Source organism: Dictyostelium discoideum (assembly GCF_000004695.1).
Source record: "Dictyostelium discoideum AX4 chromosome 1 chromosome, whole genome shotgun sequence".
Taxonomy (NCBI): domain Eukaryota; phylum Evosea; class Eumycetozoa; order Dictyosteliales; family Dictyosteliaceae; genus Dictyostelium; species Dictyostelium discoideum.
This window is the reverse complement of record NC_007087.3, coordinates 1,329,081-1,349,069: the sequence shown is the minus strand read 5'-3', so window position 1 is coordinate 1,349,069 and position 19,989 is coordinate 1,329,081. Positions and strand designations below refer to the sequence as shown.

Sequence of the window (19,989 nt, the reverse complement as noted above, 5' to 3'; positions counted from 1 at the left end):
AAAGAGTCAATTGTACACATTGAAGAGTTTAATAAACTTTTAAAACAAACTTCAGAGGCCTCTTTTACAACTACAACTGGTCCATTATCACCACCATTGGGTTTCCATAGATTAAAGGTTATCGAATTCTTTGCCGATTTAATTAATTCACGTTATTTATGTATTGATAAAAAAATTATGGAACTCGATATCTTATCAACTTGTTTAGTAAGTTTTCTTTTTTTTTTTTTTTTTTTTTTTTTTTTTTTTTTTTTCTTTTTTTTTAAATTTTAAAAAAATTTTATATATAATATTAACATATTTATTATTTTTTATATTTTTTTATAGGAATTATTCTTTAAATACCCTTGGAACAATCTCCTCCATAGTCAAATCCATCAAATTTGTCAAATTATTTTATATAGTGAAAATGATGAACTTAAAATGTCACTTTTAAAGGATGCCAAACTCCTTGATAGAATCATTGAAGCCGATCAAGCCAACACCAACGAATTAAAACAAGTTAAAGGTATTAGATATGGTTTTATGGGTTTCTTAAATAGTATTGCCCAATCTATTTGTGATGTTTCAAAGAATTCACCAGAAATCAAACAAATTGTTGATGGTATGTTAAAAACCTATTATTTACTATTTATTATTATTAAAATATTAACAACATAATAATTTATTTTTAATTATTATAGAAAATCCAAAATGGGGAGTATTTGTTACTGAATCGTTAGAACCTGTTTTAAATATTGAAAATGAACCATTAGGTGAATTTAAACCAAGTTTAATGACTGCACCAGAAAGTGCTGAAGAAGATGACGATCAATATGATAATGATGATAATGGTTATGATAACTACGATAGTGTTGGCGATTATGTTAGTGCCGACCAATATCAAGATCAAATGGATTATAGCGATGAAGATGATTATGAAGGTGGTCAAAAACCTATCAATTATATTGAAGAGGAAGATGATGAAGAGGAAGATGATGACATACGATTTCAACAACAACAACAACAACAACAACAATTAAATCACCACGACAATCAAGATGAATTAAATGAACAACCACAACAACCACAACCACAACAAGACGACAAAACTACTCAAGACACTGAAGCAGTTGTAGAAACTCCAAAAGAATCATCTGTTGACCAAGAATCAACAGAAGCAAAAACTGAATCTTCATAAACTTTAAAATAATACCAATAACAACAACAAAATCACCTCCAAAAAAAAAAAAAAAAAGCACTATTTAATCTTATTTAAAATCATATAGATTGTATATTCTAAACAACGATCGTCAAAAAAAAAAAAAAAAAACAAACAAAAACCCAATTTAATATGCTCATACCAAAAACCCTTAAAATCCAAATCAAAAAAAAAAAAAAAAAAAAAAAAAAAAAAAAAAAAAAAAAAAAAAAATTTATCATTGTGTACTTCAAAACCCAAAATAAATAAATAATTAAAAAAAAAAAGATTATTATTATTATTATTTTTATTTTTATTATTTATACTTTAATCTATAAATAGTTTTTAAAAACTTAATCCACCCTTTTATTTTATTAGATCTTCAAAAAAAAAAAAAAAAAATTTTATTTTTCATTTTTTTATTTTTTATTTTTTTTTTTTTCATTTTTTTTTATTTTTTCTATTTGAAAAAAAAAAAAAAAAAATTAAAAATTTTTCTCATTTCATCCAAGTGAAAAACAAATATAAATACAATGACGTAAGTTCAAAAAAATTTTAATTTATATAATTAATATTTTTTTAAATAATTAATCTTTGTACAAGTACTAATTCTCTCCTTTTATATTTAAAAAACATTTTTATTTTTATTTTATTTTTTAAAATAAAAATAAAATAAAATAAAATTATATCTATATATATTTATTAATAGAACACAAGTTCCAAAAATTAAATGGGCAGAAAGACCAGACTTTGTTTATATTACAATTGAAGCAGATGTTGAATCTCCAGTTGTTAAATTCGAATCAAACAAAATTTCATTCGAAGGTAAAGGTAAAGATGGTAAACAATACGCCTTTTCCTATGATTTATTCAAAGAAATCGATGCTGATAAATCATCAACTGATTTCAAAACAAGCAGATACCCAAGATTAAAATTAGTTAAAAAAGATGCCGGTCCATATTGGAACTTTTTATTAAAAGATAAAAAGAAAGACAAGTTTGTTGAAACCGATTGGACTCTTTGGAAGGATGAAGATGAAGTAGAAGAAAATGAAGATGCTGGTAAATTCGGTAACTTTGATATGGGTGGCATGGATATGCAACAAATGATGCAAGGTATGGGTGGTATGGGAGGTATGGGTGGTATGGGAGGTATGGGAGGCATGGGAGGTATGCCAGATGGTATGAATTTCGATGATATGGATGATATGGAAGGTAATTATTAAATTTAAAAAAAAAAAATTAGAAAAAAAAAAAAAAAAAAAAAAAAAAAAAAAAAATGATCACTAATGCTTTTAAATTTTTATTTACTTTCTTTTTATTTTAAAGATTTAGAAGACAAAGAAGAAGAAGGTGACAAAAAGAATACCGAAGAAACTGAAGAAACTAAATTAAACTCTGTTGATTAAATAAATAGTAATAACACATATTTATATTCCCACTTTATCCCCCAAAATTTAAAAAATAAAATAAAAATTAAAATAATAGAAAAAAAAAAAAAAAAAATATTGTCTTTACATTTCTTATTTATTGTTATTTTTATTTGTATTTATTTTTGTATTTTTTTTTTTTTTTTTTTTTTTATTAATCATCTTCAAAATTTAAAGAAGATGCAAACATCATTGCAACTTTTGCTGCCACATCTCTTCTTTGTTCATCTGGTAAATTTTTCATATGTTCTCTAAGTGATTGAAGTTCTTTGAATGTATTTTCCATCACTTGAGAATCATCATTTTCATTATCGACTTCATCTTGGTCCTCTTCAATTGATAATCCATTGGTTTTAACTTTGGTTTCTTTTTTATTATCTTTATTATTGTTTTCTGTGGTGGTTGTTGTTGTTGTTGTTGTTGTTGTTGTTGTTGATGTGGCTGATTTCTTAAAGAAACCTTCAACCTTTTTTAAAGAATCTTGTAAAAATTTATCATTTTTTATTGATGGATATTCGTTATCATCCTCTTTGATTTCTTTTTTTAAACTATTATTTTTCTTTAATTCCATTTTTGGCCACATATTTGATTCTAAAATTTCAATTAATCTTTCAATACCATATTTAACTTTTTCATCAATTTCTTTTTAAATAAAAAAAAAAAAAAAAAAAAAAAAAAAAATTTTAGTAAATTAATATTAAAATATTCAAAAATAAAATAAAATTTTGAAACTTACCAGTTAAATCCGATTTTCTAATATCATATTCTTTATGAGAATTTGAATCAAATATAACCCATTCAATTAAATTTTCAATACACCATTGTTCAATTTGATCTTCCATTTCATTTTTTGATTTATTTATGTCAACTAAAATATATAAAATTTCGTTTGTATCTAATTCTTCCTCATGATCATCCACTTTATCATCTTCATCATCCTCATCTTCGTCATCATTATATTTTTCAATCTTTTTATTATTTGTAATATATGATTTAATAAAATTGAATGATTCTGGTTTTGATGAATCAAAAACTAAAACTATTGCAGATACATGATCATTGTGATTGAATTTTACAAAACTATTTTCTTTATCAAGATCAATAGTTTCAATATTTATATTTGCTGAATAGTATTTAGTATTGATAGTATATTCTTTATTATCGTTAACATTTAATCCTTTTAAATTTTTTGATTTTTTTATATGTAAAAGGTTAGTATTTGAAAAACTTTATTTCTTTTTCTTTTTCTTTTTTTTTTTTTTTTTTACCTTTGAGGATTTGTATTTTATCAATTTCTTTATCTCCCAATATGTAAACAATGTTAGTTTCTTGCATTATTTGTTTTTTTTTATTTTTTTTTTATTTTTTTTTTTTTTTTTGAAATTAATTGAAAAAAGAGATACAAAAAATTTTAGGGGTAGAAAAAAAAAAAACAATGAAAAAAAAAAAAAAAAAATAAAAAATAATAAAAAAAAAAAAAAAAAAACAATGGAATAAGGTTTTTTTTTTTTTTCCAAAATACAATTATTCTTATAAACTGTATTTTATTTATTTATATTTATTATTTTTTTTTTATTATGAATTACAGTAATTTTTTTTTTATAAATAAGATTTTAAAGCGGACTTTTTTTTTTTTTTTTGGATTTGGATTTTGATTTTGATTTTGGTTTGGAATTGCATATTATGAATAATTTATTTTAATAATGCTTTAATATCAGCTTTTTCAGCAGCATCATATGCAGTTTGACCATCTGGACCAACAACAGATTTATTTGCACCTTTTTTAACTAATAATTCAACAGCACCTGTATGACCTTCATAAACTGCTGCTAATAATGGTGTAATTCCATAATCATCTGTATTGTCAAATTTAGCACCTTTTGAAATTAAATATTCTAAAACTTCAACTTGATTCTAATTAATAAATTTAAATATTTAAATAGTTATTAATAAACATTAATAAATTAAAAAAAAAAGTAATAATAATAATAATAAATATTAATTAATAAAAATTAATAAAAAAAAATAAAAAAATAAACTTACAAAATCAGCAGCCCAATGGCATGGACCTCTTTTATTACCATCAGTAATTGAAATTAAATCTTTTTTGGCTTCAACTGATTTTTTAACATTTGCAATATCACCATTTTTAACGGCCCAAGTGAAATCATTTTGTTCTTCCATTTTTTATTTATTTATTTTTTTGTGTATTTATTTAATATATTAAAAAAAAAAAAAAAAAAAAAAAAAAAAAAAAAAAAAAAAATTGATTTTTTTATAAAAAAAAAAAAAAAAATAAAAATAAAAAAAATAATAAAAAAAAAATAAAAAAAAAAGTACCATCATTTCTTTTAATTAAAATTCAGTGGGTTCAACCATCAAAAAAAATTTTTTTTTTTTTTTTTTATTTTATTTTTATTTTATTTTATTTTTTTTTTTCCAAATTTAACCAAATTTACAATAAGCCATAGCTAATCAAAATTTACAATAAACTCTTATCTCTATTAATTTAAATTTTATTATTATTATTATTATTATTATTATTATTACTATTATTATTATTATTAATATTATTATTATTATTATTATTAATATTATTATTATTATTATTATTATTATTATTATTATTATTATTATTATTTTATTTTTTCCTCTTAACAAATTAATTTTTAAAATTTATTTATATCTTTATTAAAAAAATAAAAATAAAATAATAGTCATAAAAATGAATTAAATAAAAAAGATAAAAATAAATATTTTAATAATATTTTTTTTTTTTTTTTTTTAACCTGTGATCGGACTTCAAAGGAATTTCCTTATATCTTCTCGGCAGTGTTTTTAAATTGTATTATTTATTACTAAAATATTTTAAATTTTGGTGTTATCATTTTTTTATTTTTTTTTTATTTTATATTTTTTTTTTTCTAAACAAATTAATAAATAATAATAATAATAATAATAATAATAATAATAATAATAATAATAATAATAATAATAATAATAATAATAATAATAATAATAATAATAATAATAATAATAATAATAATAATAATAATAATAATAATAATAATAATAATAATAATAATAATAACACTAATAATACAATATTAATGATAATAATAAATAAATATTTTAATTTTTTTTTTTTTATTTTTAATTTTTTATTTTTTTTTTTTTTATTTTCATTTTCTAAACAAATTAATTTTTAAAATTAAATTTATTAAATAATTGATCAAAAGAAGAAACTTGATCAAAAGTATTTAATAATTCTCTATCAACGATTGGAGGATTACCATCTCTAATTGATAAACAAACATTGAGACCAGATTCTCTAGCAGCTTTAGCTTCCAAGATTGAATCAGTTACAAAGAGATAACTATTTGGAGAACCATTATTAATTGTAGATAAAATCTTTTCATAAGATGAAGGATGTAATTTACCACCGATTGTTGTATCGAAATGACCTTTAATATAAGGTAAAAGTGAGCCGAAATTTGAATAATTGAATAACAACTTTTGGGCAGCGATACTACCACTGCTATAGATGTAAATATCGATATGATTCAAATTCCAATTTTCAAAAGCTTTTGGAACCTCAGGGAAAACCACACCCTTGACCAACTCATTTTCGTAACCCTCCAACCACATATGACCTTGTAATTGCTTTAATGGTGTCGATTTTCTGTCATTATCCATTTGATAGATAACATTTCTAATGACAGATTCAATTAACTTTTCTTTATCTGTTGATTCATCATCTGGATTTAAAATCTCTGGTGTATTGAATTGATTGTTTACAACTAATTCCGATGCTTTGTTATCCTCTAAATATAATTTATATAATTCTTTAATATCTTGTTTTAATTCTTCACTACCCCATTTCTGATTGATATGTCTAACTAAATTATCTCTAATATATGGAAATAATACATCATGTACAAATGAAATTGGTGTTGTTGTACCTTCAATATCTAATATAACTGTATGAATATTTGGTGTCATTTTTTTTATTTTGTGGAATAGTTTTAGTAAAAAAAAAAAAAAAAAAAAAAAAAAATTTTATGGACGAAAAAAAATAAAAAAAATAAAAATAAAAATAAAAAAAAAAAAAAAAAAGGGGTGAAAGTAATTAAAAAGTGTTGAAGATGAAAATTACAAATTAATTATTTATTTTTTTTTTAAGAAATTCTATTTTTATCATAATTATTATTATTATTTTTTTATATATATCTTTTTTTTTTTTTTTTTTTTTTTTTATAAAAAATGATTTGAATTTTTTTTTTTTTTTTTTTTTATTATTATTATTATTATAATTTAATTATTATTTATTTATTTTTTTTATTTTTATTTTTTTATTTTTATTTTTTTATTTTTTTTTTTATTGTTCTTCTTGTTCTTGGTTACCAGCTTCTTCTTGTTGTTTAAGAATATTTGGATGAACAGTGAGAACTAAATCTTTACCAGTGATTCTCTTGTACATATCCATGACATCTTCACAAGTGGTTTCAAAGTGAGAGGTAGCATCATATGATTTTGAGATGAAAACATTGTCGGCAGTACCATCAGCAATTGGTTCAATGAAATCAGAAATATAGACAAATTTCTCTTGAATTGGACCTAATAAAGCGTAAGCTGGTGCTAATTCTTTCTCTGGTTCATTGGTTTCAACAGTGGCTGAAACGATGGCAATGTATTTACCCTTTGGACAGACACAATGAGCGGATGACATAACACCAACGTACATATCTGATTGACGTTTAACTTGTTTTTGTGGGATAATGATTTGGAGTGATTCAAATTTCTTATCAGCAGATGGAATTGGACCATTCAAAATACAAATTGAACGAATAATTTTACCTTTCTTTTGAACTTTATTTGGGAAATATGATGGATCACAAACAATTTTATCACATGTTACAGTCTAAAAAATAGTTTTTTTTAAAAAAAAAAAAAAAAAAAAAAAAAAAAAAAAAAAAAAAAAAAAAAAAAAAAAAAAAAAAAAAAAAAAAAAAAAAAAAAAAATTAGAATAAAATAATAATAATAATAAATTATAAATTAATTAATTAAATTAAATACTTACTTCACCTTCAGATGTAACTTTAATAATTTTCTTTTCTTCATCGAAAACAATATTTTCAATTGGTTTATTAAGCATATATGTACCACCATAGATAGCAGATAAACGGGCAAATGCTTGTGGTAATTCACCTAAACCATATAATGGATAAATGTATGGTGATTTACTGTAACGAGCTAAAGAGTCAGCATAGAGTTTCATTCTCATGATGGTATCATGAGCTGGTTGTTGGAGGTAGCTATCATCGAGATAGAGAGCGAGTGCATGACCAATGAAATCTACGATGTTTTCTCTTAAACCATACTTTTTGAAGAGGGCATCCATAGTGGTGATTTTTAAGTTCAAACCATCGTGGGTAGCTGGATTGTTTTCTTCATAGTTTTGAACAAAGATAAAGAATTTTCTTAATGGAAGTTTGTCCAAGAGACCAACCAATGATGATGTGAGGGCTTCTGTATCTGTTGATGGAACCTTGTTGATCTTACCTGATGAGTAGACATATGAGCCATCTACAACTTTGAAGTCCAAATAACGTGTAACATCTGTGTGTAACAACATCTTAACTAAAAGACCACTGCTGAGAATGAATTTTGGAATTAAATCAACATTGTAGTCTCTTGATGATCCTAATGTCTCTGGTGCTTTCTTTTCTTTGCCATGTGATTTCTCCCATAATTGATTCATATTCAATGATGCTGATTCACCACCATAATATCCATTTCTATCCATATGGAGGACTTTCTTACCATCAACTGATAATAAACCACTAATAATACATTCCTTGAGACCAGTACCTAAAACAATAACATCATAATGTTCATCCATCTTGTCTTGATTTTTTTTTTTTTTTTTTTTTTTTTAATTTGTTGTTAAAAAAAAAAAAAATTAATTTATATAGAATAGGGTGTGAAAATAAAATAAAAAAAAATATATAAATATATAAATATAAATATATATTTGGTGTGTTAAAAATACAATATAAAAAAAAAATTTCAAAAAAAAAAAAAAAAAAAAAAAAAAAAAAAATTAAAAAATTAAAAAAAAAAAATTAAAAAAAAAATTAAAAAAAAAAAATTAAAGCAAATCCCAAAAAAAAAAATAAAAAAAAAAAAAAATGGGCTTTAAGTTTTATAATAAAAATAAATATTTATTTTTAATTAATTTTATTTTTGTTCTTTTTTTTTTTCCAAAATTGGATTAATCAAATTATTTTATTTTATTTTATTTAGTTTAGTTTAGTTTAGTTTAGTTTAAACTGCTGTTTATTAGTTTTTTTTGATTTATTTATTTAGTTTAAACTGAAGTTTATTAATTGATTGATTTGGAGAAAAAAAAAAAAAAAAAAAAAAAAAAAAAAAAAAAAAATTTTGTGGATATCCAAATAAGGAAAAAAATTGAAAAAAAAAAAAAAAAAAAAAAAAAAAAAAAAAAGTGGAGGAATAGAAAATGTACAATGAATAAATTAAGTTGAGAGTAATAGTTATAGAGCATTTTTTTCTATATTGACTAATGCATAACGTAATTTTTCATTTTCCAAAGCAAGTTCTTGAATTGCTTTTTGTAAACCCAAATTAATATTTTTAATTGTTGTATATTTCTCTTCTATTGATTTAATTTTATGATATGATAACATTTTTTGATAATCTAATAATTGTTTACTTGCACTGCTTATATTAAAGCTTTCATCTCTTTCAAATATACTACCTCTATCACCAACTTCTTTTAAACTCTCTGTTAACATACTGTGTGTGTATAGGTATAACGAAATAAATAAATAATATTAATAATCTAATTTTATATTAAAAATAATAATAATAATAATAATAATAATATAAAGTGATACATACGCATTTTTATTTATTGTATGCTCTAGTTGAATTGATAGTGAACTAATATTATCATCCTTTAATCTAATTGTATCTTTTAATTTTATATAATCATCATCTGTTAATCTATGGGTTTCTTTCCACTTGTATAATTCTTCATTTATATATTTTATTTCTCTTAATTCTTCTTCTTTATTCGCTAATTTATTTTCTAATGAATTTATTCTAAAGTATTGTATATTTTTTAGTATATTTTTTTTTTTTTTTAGTATTTTTTTTAGTATTTTTTTTATTTTAGTTAACTTACTGTTCAGTTTTATTTTCTAACTCTTTTTTAAATGTATCAATTTTATTTTCAGATACCTCTTGTTGATGTATTAATTGAAGATTTTTTTCTTTTAAACCTTCATTTAGAGATCTTAATGTGAGAAATTGTTCAGTTATCTCTTGAATTGTATTATTTTTATTTTCATCTTGTTCGTTTTCATTATTATTATTACTATTATTATTATAATCGCTCATTGTTAATTTGTGGGAATTAAAATTAAAAAATATTTTGAAAAAAAAAAAAAAAAATTAAAAAAAAAAATTAACAAAAAAAAAAAAAATATAAAATATAAAAAAAAAATTAATAAAATAAATAAATAAAATAAATTACAATTTGGAAAAAAAAAAAAAAAAAAAAAAAAAAAAAAACAATAAAATAAAATCAAAGGGAACTAATCAAAATAAATATTTAATCAACTTTTAAAATCAATTTTTTCTTAAAAAAATTTAAACCTCAGATATTTTGATAAATGATCATAAAATAAACAATTATATTTTATTTTTTTTGTTGGCAGATTTTAAAAATGTGACAAATAATACAATTAAAAAAAGATTTAAAAATAAAAATGTCAAAATTGATAACGTAAAAAAAAAAAAAAAAAAACCGAACTACTTTGATATTTTTTATTTTATTTTTTTTTTATTTTTTATTTTTTTTTACTTTTTTTTTCAATTTTTCAATTTTTTTTTTTTACATAACTATGTAAAAATTTTTACATTGGCCATCAATTTTAAAAACTTCAAAAAATAATAATTTTAAAAAAAAAAAAAAAGGTAATTATCTCTATTTTTTACATAATATAATAAATTATTTGGTTTAGCAAAGTTGAATCACCAACGAGGATTTTTTATTTTTTTTATTTTTAAAATTAAGATTTTTTTTTTTTTTTTTTTTTTTTTTGTTTTTGTTTTTCACTTTGGTTTTTTAAAAAAAAAAAGTGTTTGGAAAAAAAAAAAAGTGTTTGGAAAAAAAAAAAAAAAACCAAGAATAAAAGTTTACAGGAAAAGATGGGAGAATGAATTTTAACATTAATATATCCTTTTTTTTTTTTTTTTTTTTTTTTTTTTTTTTTTTTTTATTTTTAATAATAGTATATGAAAAAAATAGATAACAATGGAGCCAATGGATTATCAATCTCAAAACCCAACGTTGATTATACTATCACCACAAATTAAAAACGATGATGGAAAAGAAAATAACAATCATCACCACCATCATCAACAAGAAAATAGGAAAAAGGTTGGCGAAGAAGAGGATAATAATAATAATAGTAGTAGTAGTAGTAATGACAATGATGAAAGTGATGAGGATAATGATGATAGTAATGAAAATGAAGATACAGAACATCATTTACATATCGATACCTCACCTTCAATTCATCACGAAGAGTTAGTCACAGATACGGATACATTAAAAAAACAAAAACAACAACAACAACTTAATATTGAACAAGAGCAAGAAGTTGAATTAGAAGATAACATTACACCTTATGATCAAAATGGTACACCAATTGATCAATTGCAACAACAAGTTGAGCAAGATTGTCAACAACTTCAAGTTATAGATGTTTTAGTTCCCTCCACTGAACAATCTCAAGAGAGAAGAAAACAACAAGAACAATCACAACAGCAACAGCAACAAACACTACCACAATCACAACCACAACAACAACAACAACAACAACAACAACAACAACAACAACAACAACAACAACAACAACAACCACCACCACCACCACCACCACCACCACAACAACAACAACAACAACAACAACAACAACAACAACAACAACAACAACAACAACAACAACAACAACAACAACAACAACAACAAGAGCAACAAGAACAAGAGGAAGAAGAACATCAAGAAGAACATCAAGAGGAGCACCAAGAACACCAAGAAGAGCATCAAGAAATTCAAGAAATTCAAGAGATTCATGAACATCAAGAACATCATGAGTTTTTAGAACATGAGCATCAACATGATATTGAAATGGATGAAAGTGAATTACATCATCATCACCATCATCAAGAGATTTTAAATCAAACTCAATCGCCACAAGCAGAGCATCTTCATCATCATCATGGAATGATTCCAGTTTATCAAAAGAAATGTTGTAATTGTGAATGTGATTGTGGTCAAGTATTATTGAATACAGTATCTGATGTAGTCAATGAAAAGATTGGCGGTGTTTGGGATCAACTTCAAAAACTTTATCATCAAAATCAACGTTTAGAAGATATGTTAACCTCTGTAATTCATATAAGATATCCAGAATTAAAAAGAAAAATGATGGTACCAATTTCAATACCAAATCCTCAACCATTAAATAATAATTTAAATTTAAATCATAATTTAAATCATAATTTAACTCATAATACAAACAATAATTTAAATAATGTAAATGATCCAAGTGTAAATAGAATTTCAAATAATAATAATAATAATAATAATAATAATAATAATAATAATAATAATAATAATAATAATAATAATAATAATAATAATAATAATAATACAGCCTCTATAGCTACAAATGCAACTCCAATTGTTGTTGGTGGTACTAATACTAATAATAATAATAATAATAATAATAATAATAATAATAATAATAATAATAATAATAATAATAATAATAATAATAATAATAATAATAATAATAATAATAATATGAATAATAATAATAGCAATAGTAATAGCAATGGCAATGGCAATAGTAATAGCAATAGCAACAGCAATACTAATAATAATACTAATAATACTAATACTAATACTAGTAATAATAATAATAATAATAATAATAATAATAATAATAATAATAATAATAATAATAATAATAATAATAATAATAATAATAATAATAACAATAATACTAATACTAATAATAACACCAAAACTAATACTAATAATAACAATAGTGGTAACATCAACAACAATAGTAGCAATAGTAATAGCAATAGTAACAGCAATAGCAATAGCAATAGCAATAGCAATAGTAATAGTAATAGTAATAGTAATAGTAATAGTAATAGTAATAGTAATAGTAATAGTAATAGTAATAGTATTAGTATTAGTAATAGTAATACCAATGGCAATAGCAATAGCAATAGCAATAGCAATAACAATAACAATAACAATAACAATAACAATAACAATAACAATAACAATAACAATAGTAATAGCAATAGCAATAACAATAGCAATAGTAATAGCAATAGCAATAGCAATGGTAATAGTAATGGTAATAGCAATAGCAATGGTAATAGCAATGGTAATAGCAATAGCAATAGTAATAGTAATAGTAGTAGTAATAATAATAATAATAATAATAATAATAATAATAATAATAATAATAATAATAATAATAATAATAATAATAATAATAATAATAATAATAATAATAATAATAATAATAATAATAATAATAATAATAATAATAATAATAATAATAGTAATAATAATAATAATAATGGTAGCAATGTTAGTAACAACAATAATAACAACAATAATAATAATAATAATGTATCAATAGTCAGTCAAAATATAGATGAAATTCAAGTCTCATCTACTTCACAAAGTCAATCATCACAACAACCAAACTCACAAACAACACAACCACAGATTCAAGTGCAACAACAACAACAAACACAACAGTCAGTCTCACAAACAACACAACAACAGCAACAACAACAACAACCAACCTCACAAACAACACAACCACAGATTCAAGTGCAACAACAATTAGTTCAAACTCAACAACAAATAATACTACAACCTCAACAACAAATTATAAATACAACATCATCACCAATGCATATGGTTTATCAATATCATCCAAGTGGAAACCATCACCATGAGTTATTAGAACAAGGATCACCAGGTGATTACTCATATTCAGATGAACAACCAAAAAAGAGAAGAAGAATTTATTCACAAAATATATCAAATAAAATCAATAGAATATTGGAACCATTATTTGACAATGGTTGGGCACTTCAAAAAGATCAAGAGAGATTATTTGGTGACCAAATCTCTCAAGGAATCAATGTAGACATCACTGAAGGTATTGCAATCGTTAAACAATTTTGGCAAAGATCAAGAGGTAACTCAAAGAGATTATTTACTCAATTGGATGATTATAGAATTGGTTTGGAATATTTGGAGAAAGAGGACCCAATATCGAGAGAGATTTTAATTAGAAGATTTAAATTTGAAGATTCTGATATCATAAAGAAAGACTATGAAGAGGTTACAAAGATATTAAGAGATATGAATTCAAAGGGTAGTGGTAGAACCTCAATAAAGAATAAAAAAGCTTTGAAAAAGTTACCTGAAACTCCAATTAAAACTTTCAAAGGTAGAGCTGCTGCACTTTGTAATCATTTCTTTCATTATGCTCATAATAATTTAAATAAAGAAACTTTGGAATTAATTGATCCTGAATTTTTATCAACTCCTGAAATTGAAGAAAATTTAAAAAGATATTATATAGAACTAACTCAACGACAACAACAATTACAACAACAGCAACAACAACAACAACAAGCTCAACAATTTCAACTACAACGATTTCAACAACAACAACAACAACAACAACAACAACAACAACATCATCAACAACAATTACAGCATCATCATCATCAACAACAACAACAACAACTAACTATTGAAAGATCATCTTCACCTGGTTTAGCTAATAGTGATGGTGATCAAGATATGGGTGGTGAACATCAAAATCACCATCATCACCATCATGATGCTGGTTCTGTCCAAGAATAATTAAAAAATAGTCAACAAAAATAAAAAAAATATTGTAAATAATCCAAAATCAAACTTTTTTTTTTTAATTCAAAAAATAGATTTTTATTTTATTTGGGTTTAATTTTTAATTTAAAAGGTATGAGATTTTTAAGGTTGAAATTAATTTGGTCAAAGTAATTTAAATCCAAATTCTTTTTTTTCACTTTTTTTTCAATTTTTTTTTTTTTTTTAAACTTTTTTTTCAACTTTTTTCTTTTCTTTTTTTTTTTTCAAGCTTTAATTGAGATTTATTCGTATTTTTGTGTGTATATGAATTTATGAAAATAGTATAAAGAATATGCTAATTCTATAGCTAGATTTTTCAATGTTAATAAGTTATAAATATCTTTATTAGAAAACACTTATTTATTTAATTAATTTATCATTGATTAATCTTTTTCTTTCGTTTATTCAAAATAACCAATACTTTTTCTATAAAACGATATATATTTCATTTATATAGATAAATCCAATCATTTATAAGAGATTAAAAAAAAAAAAAAAGAGATAATTGTGCATTTTATGTACTATGTTTTTTTTTTAAAAAAAAAAGGAAAATGATTTAATATCAAACTTAAAGTTGATATTATGGAACAGATATTTGATTACTGATAAATATTATACCACTAAATGATTCCTTTTTATTTAAATTAAAAAATATTCATAAATAAATAATACAATTATATAGTTATATATATTTATTCTAGAAAGGTCTTTCAAATGGTAAGTATCAAATACTAGCACACAAATATACACAACACACCAACTATAGATTTAATTTTTAATTATAGAAGATAAATTCTGGGTAACTATAATTTTTATTATACATTAATTGATATTTGTTTAATATTTTTAAATAAAAAAAAAAAAAATACTAACAAAAATAATATAAAATTAAAAAAAGAAATTATTAATACATTAAAAAATTAAAACATCAAAATAAAATAAAATAAAATAAAATAAAATAAAATAAAATAAAATAAGGAATTGAATATTAGTGTATCACTATTGCCAATAAAATATTTTTTTATTACCTTTTTGTTAAGATTTTATCCATCATTTTATACAACTTTCTTTTTAGCAAAGCATTTCTTTATTTTTAATTATTTTTTTAGTTTTTTTTTTTTTTTTTTTAAAAAAAAATAAATCAATTCAGGTGCTAAGCAATAGTTAATTATTTTTTAATAAATTTAATTTTCACCAATAAATCACAAAAAAAAAAAAAAAATTAATAAAAATAATTTTTTTTATCTTAAAGATTAAGATTAAAAATTTTTATAATAAAAACAATTGCAAACTGTTTTGCACAATCAAAAAATATAAAATTTTATAAAATTAGTTTTTTTTTTTTTTTTTTTTTTTTCAATCACTTTTTTTTTTTTTACCCAAAGAATGATTAAATCATATTATTTATTTTTTATAATATTAATTTTTTTAATATTTATAAATAATTTTATATTATGTGAAAATAATAATAATAATAAATATAATAATAATAATAATTATCCTTTCATAAATGTGGATAAAATTATTTATACCAATAGTTCAAATTCAATTTATTTAGTATGGAGTAATGAACAATTTAATTTAATATTACAATCATCATATAATGAAGAATTTGATGATATTGTTATGATTGGAGAATATTTTGATAAGATTGAAACCACAGGTTGGGGAGAATTGAATATAACATTTAATTCAAATTCAGCAACAATACAAATTAGTGATAATGAACAAGCTTATTTTACAGGATTTATTGAATCGGTTTTAACTGGTGAAAGAATTAATCAAATGTATAATAATTTTGCAGCTTCAGAATTTACAAATTCAGATCATACGCCATCACCAAAATTAATTGATTTCTTAAATACTCAAATGGAATTCGTTAGAGATCAAGTATTTGAAAATAATGGATCATCACAATATTGGTATTCAACTGGTTTAATTATGTCTCAATTTGATGGTTTAGTAAATGGTTATCAACAATCACCATTCCCACAATTATCTGAAATTCAATTATATATTTTAACATCTGCTGGTGATTTAGAAACTTTAGTTACATTATTCCCATCATCGTCATCATCGTCATCTTCAACAACAAATGAAAATAAAAATAAAAATATTAAAATATCATCAATAAAACCAAATTTTAAAGATGAATTAACAGATTGTTCAGGATTTATTAGAATTTTACCAGATTATTCAGATGTTTATTTTGGACATACAACATGGAGATATTATTATGCATTATTAAGAATTTATAAATTTATAAATTTACAATTCAACTTTCAAGATACACCAATGGAATATAAAGTTTCATTTAGTTCATCACCAGGATTTATTTCTTCAAAAGATGATTTCTATATCACTGGTAATAAATTAGCAATTATGGAAACTACAAATAACATTTACAATGAATCACTATATCAATATACAATTCCACAATCAGTATTAGTTTGGCAAAGAGCAATGATTGCTAATATGATTGCAACCAATTCAAGTGATTGGGTAAAAATATTCTCTGAATTTAATAGTGGTACTTATCAAAATCAATGGATGGTATTTGATTATAAATTATTTATACCAAATAAACAACAATCATCATCATCATTACCTCCAAATACATTTTGGATTGCTGAACAAATTCCAGGTCAAGTTAAAACAGCAGATTTAACCAATATTTTAAATGAACAAGGTTATTGGAAATCTTATAATATTCCATACTTTGAATCAATTTATAATATTTCAGGATACTCTGAAAAAACTGATTTACCACCATCATATCAATATTCTTATGAAAAATGTCCAAGAAGTTTAATATTTTCACGTAATGCATCTGATGTATTAAATTTTGAAGATATGAAATCATTAATGCAATTTAATAACTATAAAACTGATCCATTATCATATTCATCACCATTGAATTCAATTTCATCAAGAGGTGATCTATTAACAATTGAAAATGGTAATAGAAGTGCTGTTGCATTTGGTGGTGTTGATTCAAAAATTACTTCTTTTAATCAAGTTTTAACATTATCTTGCACTGCAATATCTGGTCCATCAACAAATGGTGGTACTTTACCACCTTTCACTTGGTCACAATCACCATTATTTCAAAATATAACTCATATTGGTGTACCTGAAACTTTTAATTTTGATTGGCAAGAAATGGGTCCATACCCAAATTAAATAAATTAAAAAACATTAAACAAGTTTTTTTTTATAATTATTATTAATATTACTTTTTTTTTTTTTTATTTTATTTTATTTTTAATTTTTTTGTTGAGATTTCATTAAATAAGTTAATAAATCAATTTTAGTTACAATTGAAATGATTTCATCATTTTCAGTTACGATAGCACTGCTATGATTTTCGAAAAATTTGCTAAGAGTAGCTAAAGAAGTTGATTGAGTGATTGGAATATATTTTTCATTTTTAGTGAAACGGAACATAACTTTACTGACAGCATCAGTTGGGACAGCTTTTTTAGAGGCAATATGTGAGAGTAAGTTACCAAGAGTGAGTTGACCTAAAACTTTTTTTGATTCACTAACGACTGGTAATTGATCGAAACCATATTGTTGGAGGAGTTGAACTGCGGCAGCACAAGTGGTGGTGGCAGAGATGGTGATTGGTTTTGGGAGTGTTAAATCTTTGACGGTGGCACCATGATATTTCTCTTCTTCTTGTTGATCTTTAGTTTTGTATTCTGGATCAACGAAACCATTGTCGACTAACCAATCATCATTTAAATGTTTGGTCATATAGTTTCTAATGGAATCGGCTAATAAGACAACACAACGTTGACCTTTTTTCAATTGTTTGGCGGCTAGGAGTGCACCAACCATAGCGGAACCTGAACTACCACCGCAAAGGAGACCTTCTTCTTTAATGAGACGACGAGCCATGATGAAAGATTCCTTATCGTCGGTTTTGATCCATTGATCGACTAATTTACGTTCGAGAACGTTTGGAATGAAATCGTAACCGATACCTTCGATTTTGTAACTCTTGTTGGTATTGTTGAGTGATTCTGGTTGAGCGAGAATTGAACCATGTGGATCGACACCAACGACGATACAGTTTGGAAGTCTTTCTTTGATCTTTCTGGCAATACCAGTGATTGTACCACCGGTACCGGCTGTGCAAACGATCATATCAATCTTACCCTCACATTGTTCGAGGAGTTCTTCGGCGGTACCATCGTAATGGGCCAATGGATTGGATGGGTTACCGTATTGATCTAAAATGTGGGAATTTGGAATCTCTGAATTTAATTTCTTTGCAACACCAATATGTGACTCTGGTGCATCAAATGCTGCTTCAGTTGGTGTACGAATGATCTCTGCTCCCAATGCTTTCAAGACATCAACTTTCTCTTGTGACATTTTCTCTGGGAGTGTAATGATCATTTTGTAACCTTTGATGGCTGCTGTCAATGCTAAACCAATACCAGTGTTACCAGAGGTTGGTTCAATTAATGTATCTCCTTTCTTAATTCTACCACTCTCTTCTGCATCAACAATCATACGATGACCAATACGATCCTTAACTGAACCACCTGCATTGAAAAATTCACATTTTGCAACTAATTCACATTCTAAATCTGATGAAACTTTATTAACTCTAACTAATGGTGTTCCACCAATATTATCAAGAATATTATCCATAATTAATTTCTTTGGAGTTCTGAAATTTTAAATCATTTTAATTTTAATTTGATATAATATTAAAAAAAAAAAAAAAAAAATTTTATTGATTGAAAAAAAAAAACAAAATATTAGTATTTGAAATTTCTAACAATTAATTTAAAAAAGAAAAAAAAAAGATCAGATTTTTAATCTTTTTTTTTTTTTTTTTTTTTTTTTCCAATAAATTCTATTTTATTTTTTAATATTATTATATTATTATTATCATTATAAAAAAAAAAAAAAAAAAGGTTTATTTCGTTTTTTTTTTTTTTTTTTTTTAAAAAATGATCTTTTTTTTTTTTTTCCTTTAAAATATTTAAAAAAAAAAAAAAGAAAACTATTATTATTTTTAAATTATTACCTTCTGGTGGTATGTGGAGTGTTTTCAGTGGTATTTGGAGTCCAAGTGCATTTTGATGGTCCTTCTGGTGCTGACATTTTTAGATTATTTGTTTGTTTTAGAGAGGTTTAAAAAAAAAAAAAAATGAAATTATTTTTTTAACTTTTTTTTTATCCAAATTTTTTTTTTTTTTTTTAAATTTGAAACGAAAATTAAAAATAATTTTTTATTTTTTTTTTTTTATTTTTAATTATTTTTTTTTTATTAAAAAAAAAAAGAAGAAAAATATCTCAATTTTGAATAAAATTTAAAAAA

The 19,989-nt window shown here is 22.7% G+C and overlaps 11 protein-coding genes across 11 annotated transcripts in view; 4 read left to right on the top strand and 7 right to left on the bottom strand.

Moving 5' to 3' along the window:
• Nucleotides 1-1,180, top strand: part of DDB_G0268044 (hypothetical protein) — a gene marked incomplete at both ends in the record, with an annotated part of 2,579 nt that extends 1,399 nt beyond the window's left edge. The window contains 3 exons of the mRNA XM_642419.1: nt 1-207; nt 328-604; nt 684-1,180. The exon at nt 1-207 is cut by the window's left edge and continues 255 nt beyond it. Of these exons, the coding sequence (XP_647511.1) occupies nt 1-207; nt 328-604; nt 684-1,180 (981 nt within the window). The remainder of the gene's footprint in view (nt 208-327; nt 605-683) is intronic.
• Nucleotides 1,181-1,713: 533 nt separating this feature from the next.
• On the top strand, nt 1,714-2,589 carry DDB_G0268042 (hypothetical protein; the record flags this gene model as incomplete). The annotated part of the gene is made up of 3 exons (XM_642418.1): nt 1,714-1,718; nt 1,890-2,395; nt 2,510-2,589. The coding sequence occupies 3 exons, from the start codon at nt 1,714-1,716 to the stop codon at nt 2,587-2,589; spliced, it is 591 nt and encodes a 196-aa protein (XP_647510.1).
• A 175-nt stretch (nt 2,590-2,764) lies between these two features.
• On the bottom strand, nt 2,765-3,945 carry DDB_G0268040 (hypothetical protein; the record flags this gene model as incomplete). The annotated part of the gene is made up of 3 exons (XM_642417.1): nt 2,765-3,252; nt 3,347-3,787; nt 3,879-3,945. 3 exons carry the CDS (start codon nt 3,943-3,945, stop codon nt 2,765-2,767), a joined length of 996 nt encoding a protein of 331 aa, XP_647509.1.
• Nucleotides 3,946-4,302: 357 nt separating this feature from the next.
• Nucleotides 4,303-4,794, bottom strand: DDB_G0268038 (hypothetical protein; the record flags this gene model as incomplete). The annotated part of the gene is made up of 2 exons (XM_642416.1): nt 4,303-4,524; nt 4,654-4,794. The coding sequence occupies 2 exons, from the start codon at nt 4,792-4,794 to the stop codon at nt 4,303-4,305; spliced, it is 363 nt and encodes a 120-aa protein (XP_647508.1).
• Nucleotides 4,795-5,808: 1,014 nt separating this feature from the next.
• Nucleotides 5,809-6,612, bottom strand: DDB_G0268036 (2,3-diketo-5-methylthio-1-phosphopentane enolase; the record flags this gene model as incomplete). The annotated part of the gene is made up of 1 exon (XM_642415.1): nt 5,809-6,612. The coding sequence occupies one exon, from the start codon at nt 6,610-6,612 to the stop codon at nt 5,809-5,811; it is 804 nt and encodes a 267-aa protein (XP_647507.1).
• A 376-nt stretch (nt 6,613-6,988) lies between these two features.
• Nucleotides 6,989-8,513, bottom strand: DDB_G0268034 (Rab GDP dissociation inhibitor alpha; the record flags this gene model as incomplete). Its single annotated transcript, XM_642414.1, has 2 exons — nt 6,989-7,531; nt 7,692-8,513. 2 exons carry the CDS (start codon nt 8,511-8,513, stop codon nt 6,989-6,991), a joined length of 1,365 nt encoding a protein of 454 aa, XP_647506.1.
• Nucleotides 8,514-9,168: 655 nt separating this feature from the next.
• On the bottom strand, nt 9,169-9,429 carry DDB_G0268032 (hypothetical protein; the record flags this gene model as incomplete). The annotated part of the gene is made up of 1 exon (XM_642413.1): nt 9,169-9,429. One exon carries the CDS (start codon nt 9,427-9,429, stop codon nt 9,169-9,171), a length of 261 nt encoding a protein of 86 aa, XP_647505.1.
• A 39-nt stretch (nt 9,430-9,468) lies between these two features.
• Nucleotides 9,469-10,036, bottom strand: DDB_G0268422 (hypothetical protein; the record flags this gene model as incomplete). The annotated part of the gene is made up of 2 exons (XM_642412.1): nt 9,469-9,739; nt 9,822-10,036. The coding sequence occupies 2 exons, from the start codon at nt 10,034-10,036 to the stop codon at nt 9,469-9,471; spliced, it is 486 nt and encodes a 161-aa protein (XP_647504.1).
• Nucleotides 10,037-10,955: 919 nt separating this feature from the next.
• Nucleotides 10,956-14,621, top strand: DDB_G0268030 (hypothetical protein; the record flags this gene model as incomplete). Its single annotated transcript, XM_642411.1, has 1 exon — nt 10,956-14,621. One exon carries the CDS (start codon nt 10,956-10,958, stop codon nt 14,619-14,621), a length of 3,666 nt encoding a protein of 1,221 aa, XP_647503.1.
• Nucleotides 14,622-16,034: 1,413 nt separating this feature from the next.
• plbG (phospholipase B-like protein) lies at nt 16,035-17,831 on the top strand (the record flags this gene model as incomplete). The annotated part of the gene is made up of 1 exon (XM_642410.1): nt 16,035-17,831. One exon carries the CDS (start codon nt 16,035-16,037, stop codon nt 17,829-17,831), a length of 1,797 nt encoding a protein of 598 aa, XP_647502.1.
• Nucleotides 17,832-17,912: 81 nt separating this feature from the next.
• Nucleotides 17,913-19,772, bottom strand: cysB (cystathionine beta-synthase; the record flags this gene model as incomplete). Its single annotated transcript, XM_642409.1, has 2 exons — nt 17,913-19,332; nt 19,696-19,772. The coding sequence occupies 2 exons, from the start codon at nt 19,770-19,772 to the stop codon at nt 17,913-17,915; spliced, it is 1,497 nt and encodes a 498-aa protein (XP_647501.1).
• Nucleotides 19,773-19,989: the final 217 nt, after the last annotated feature.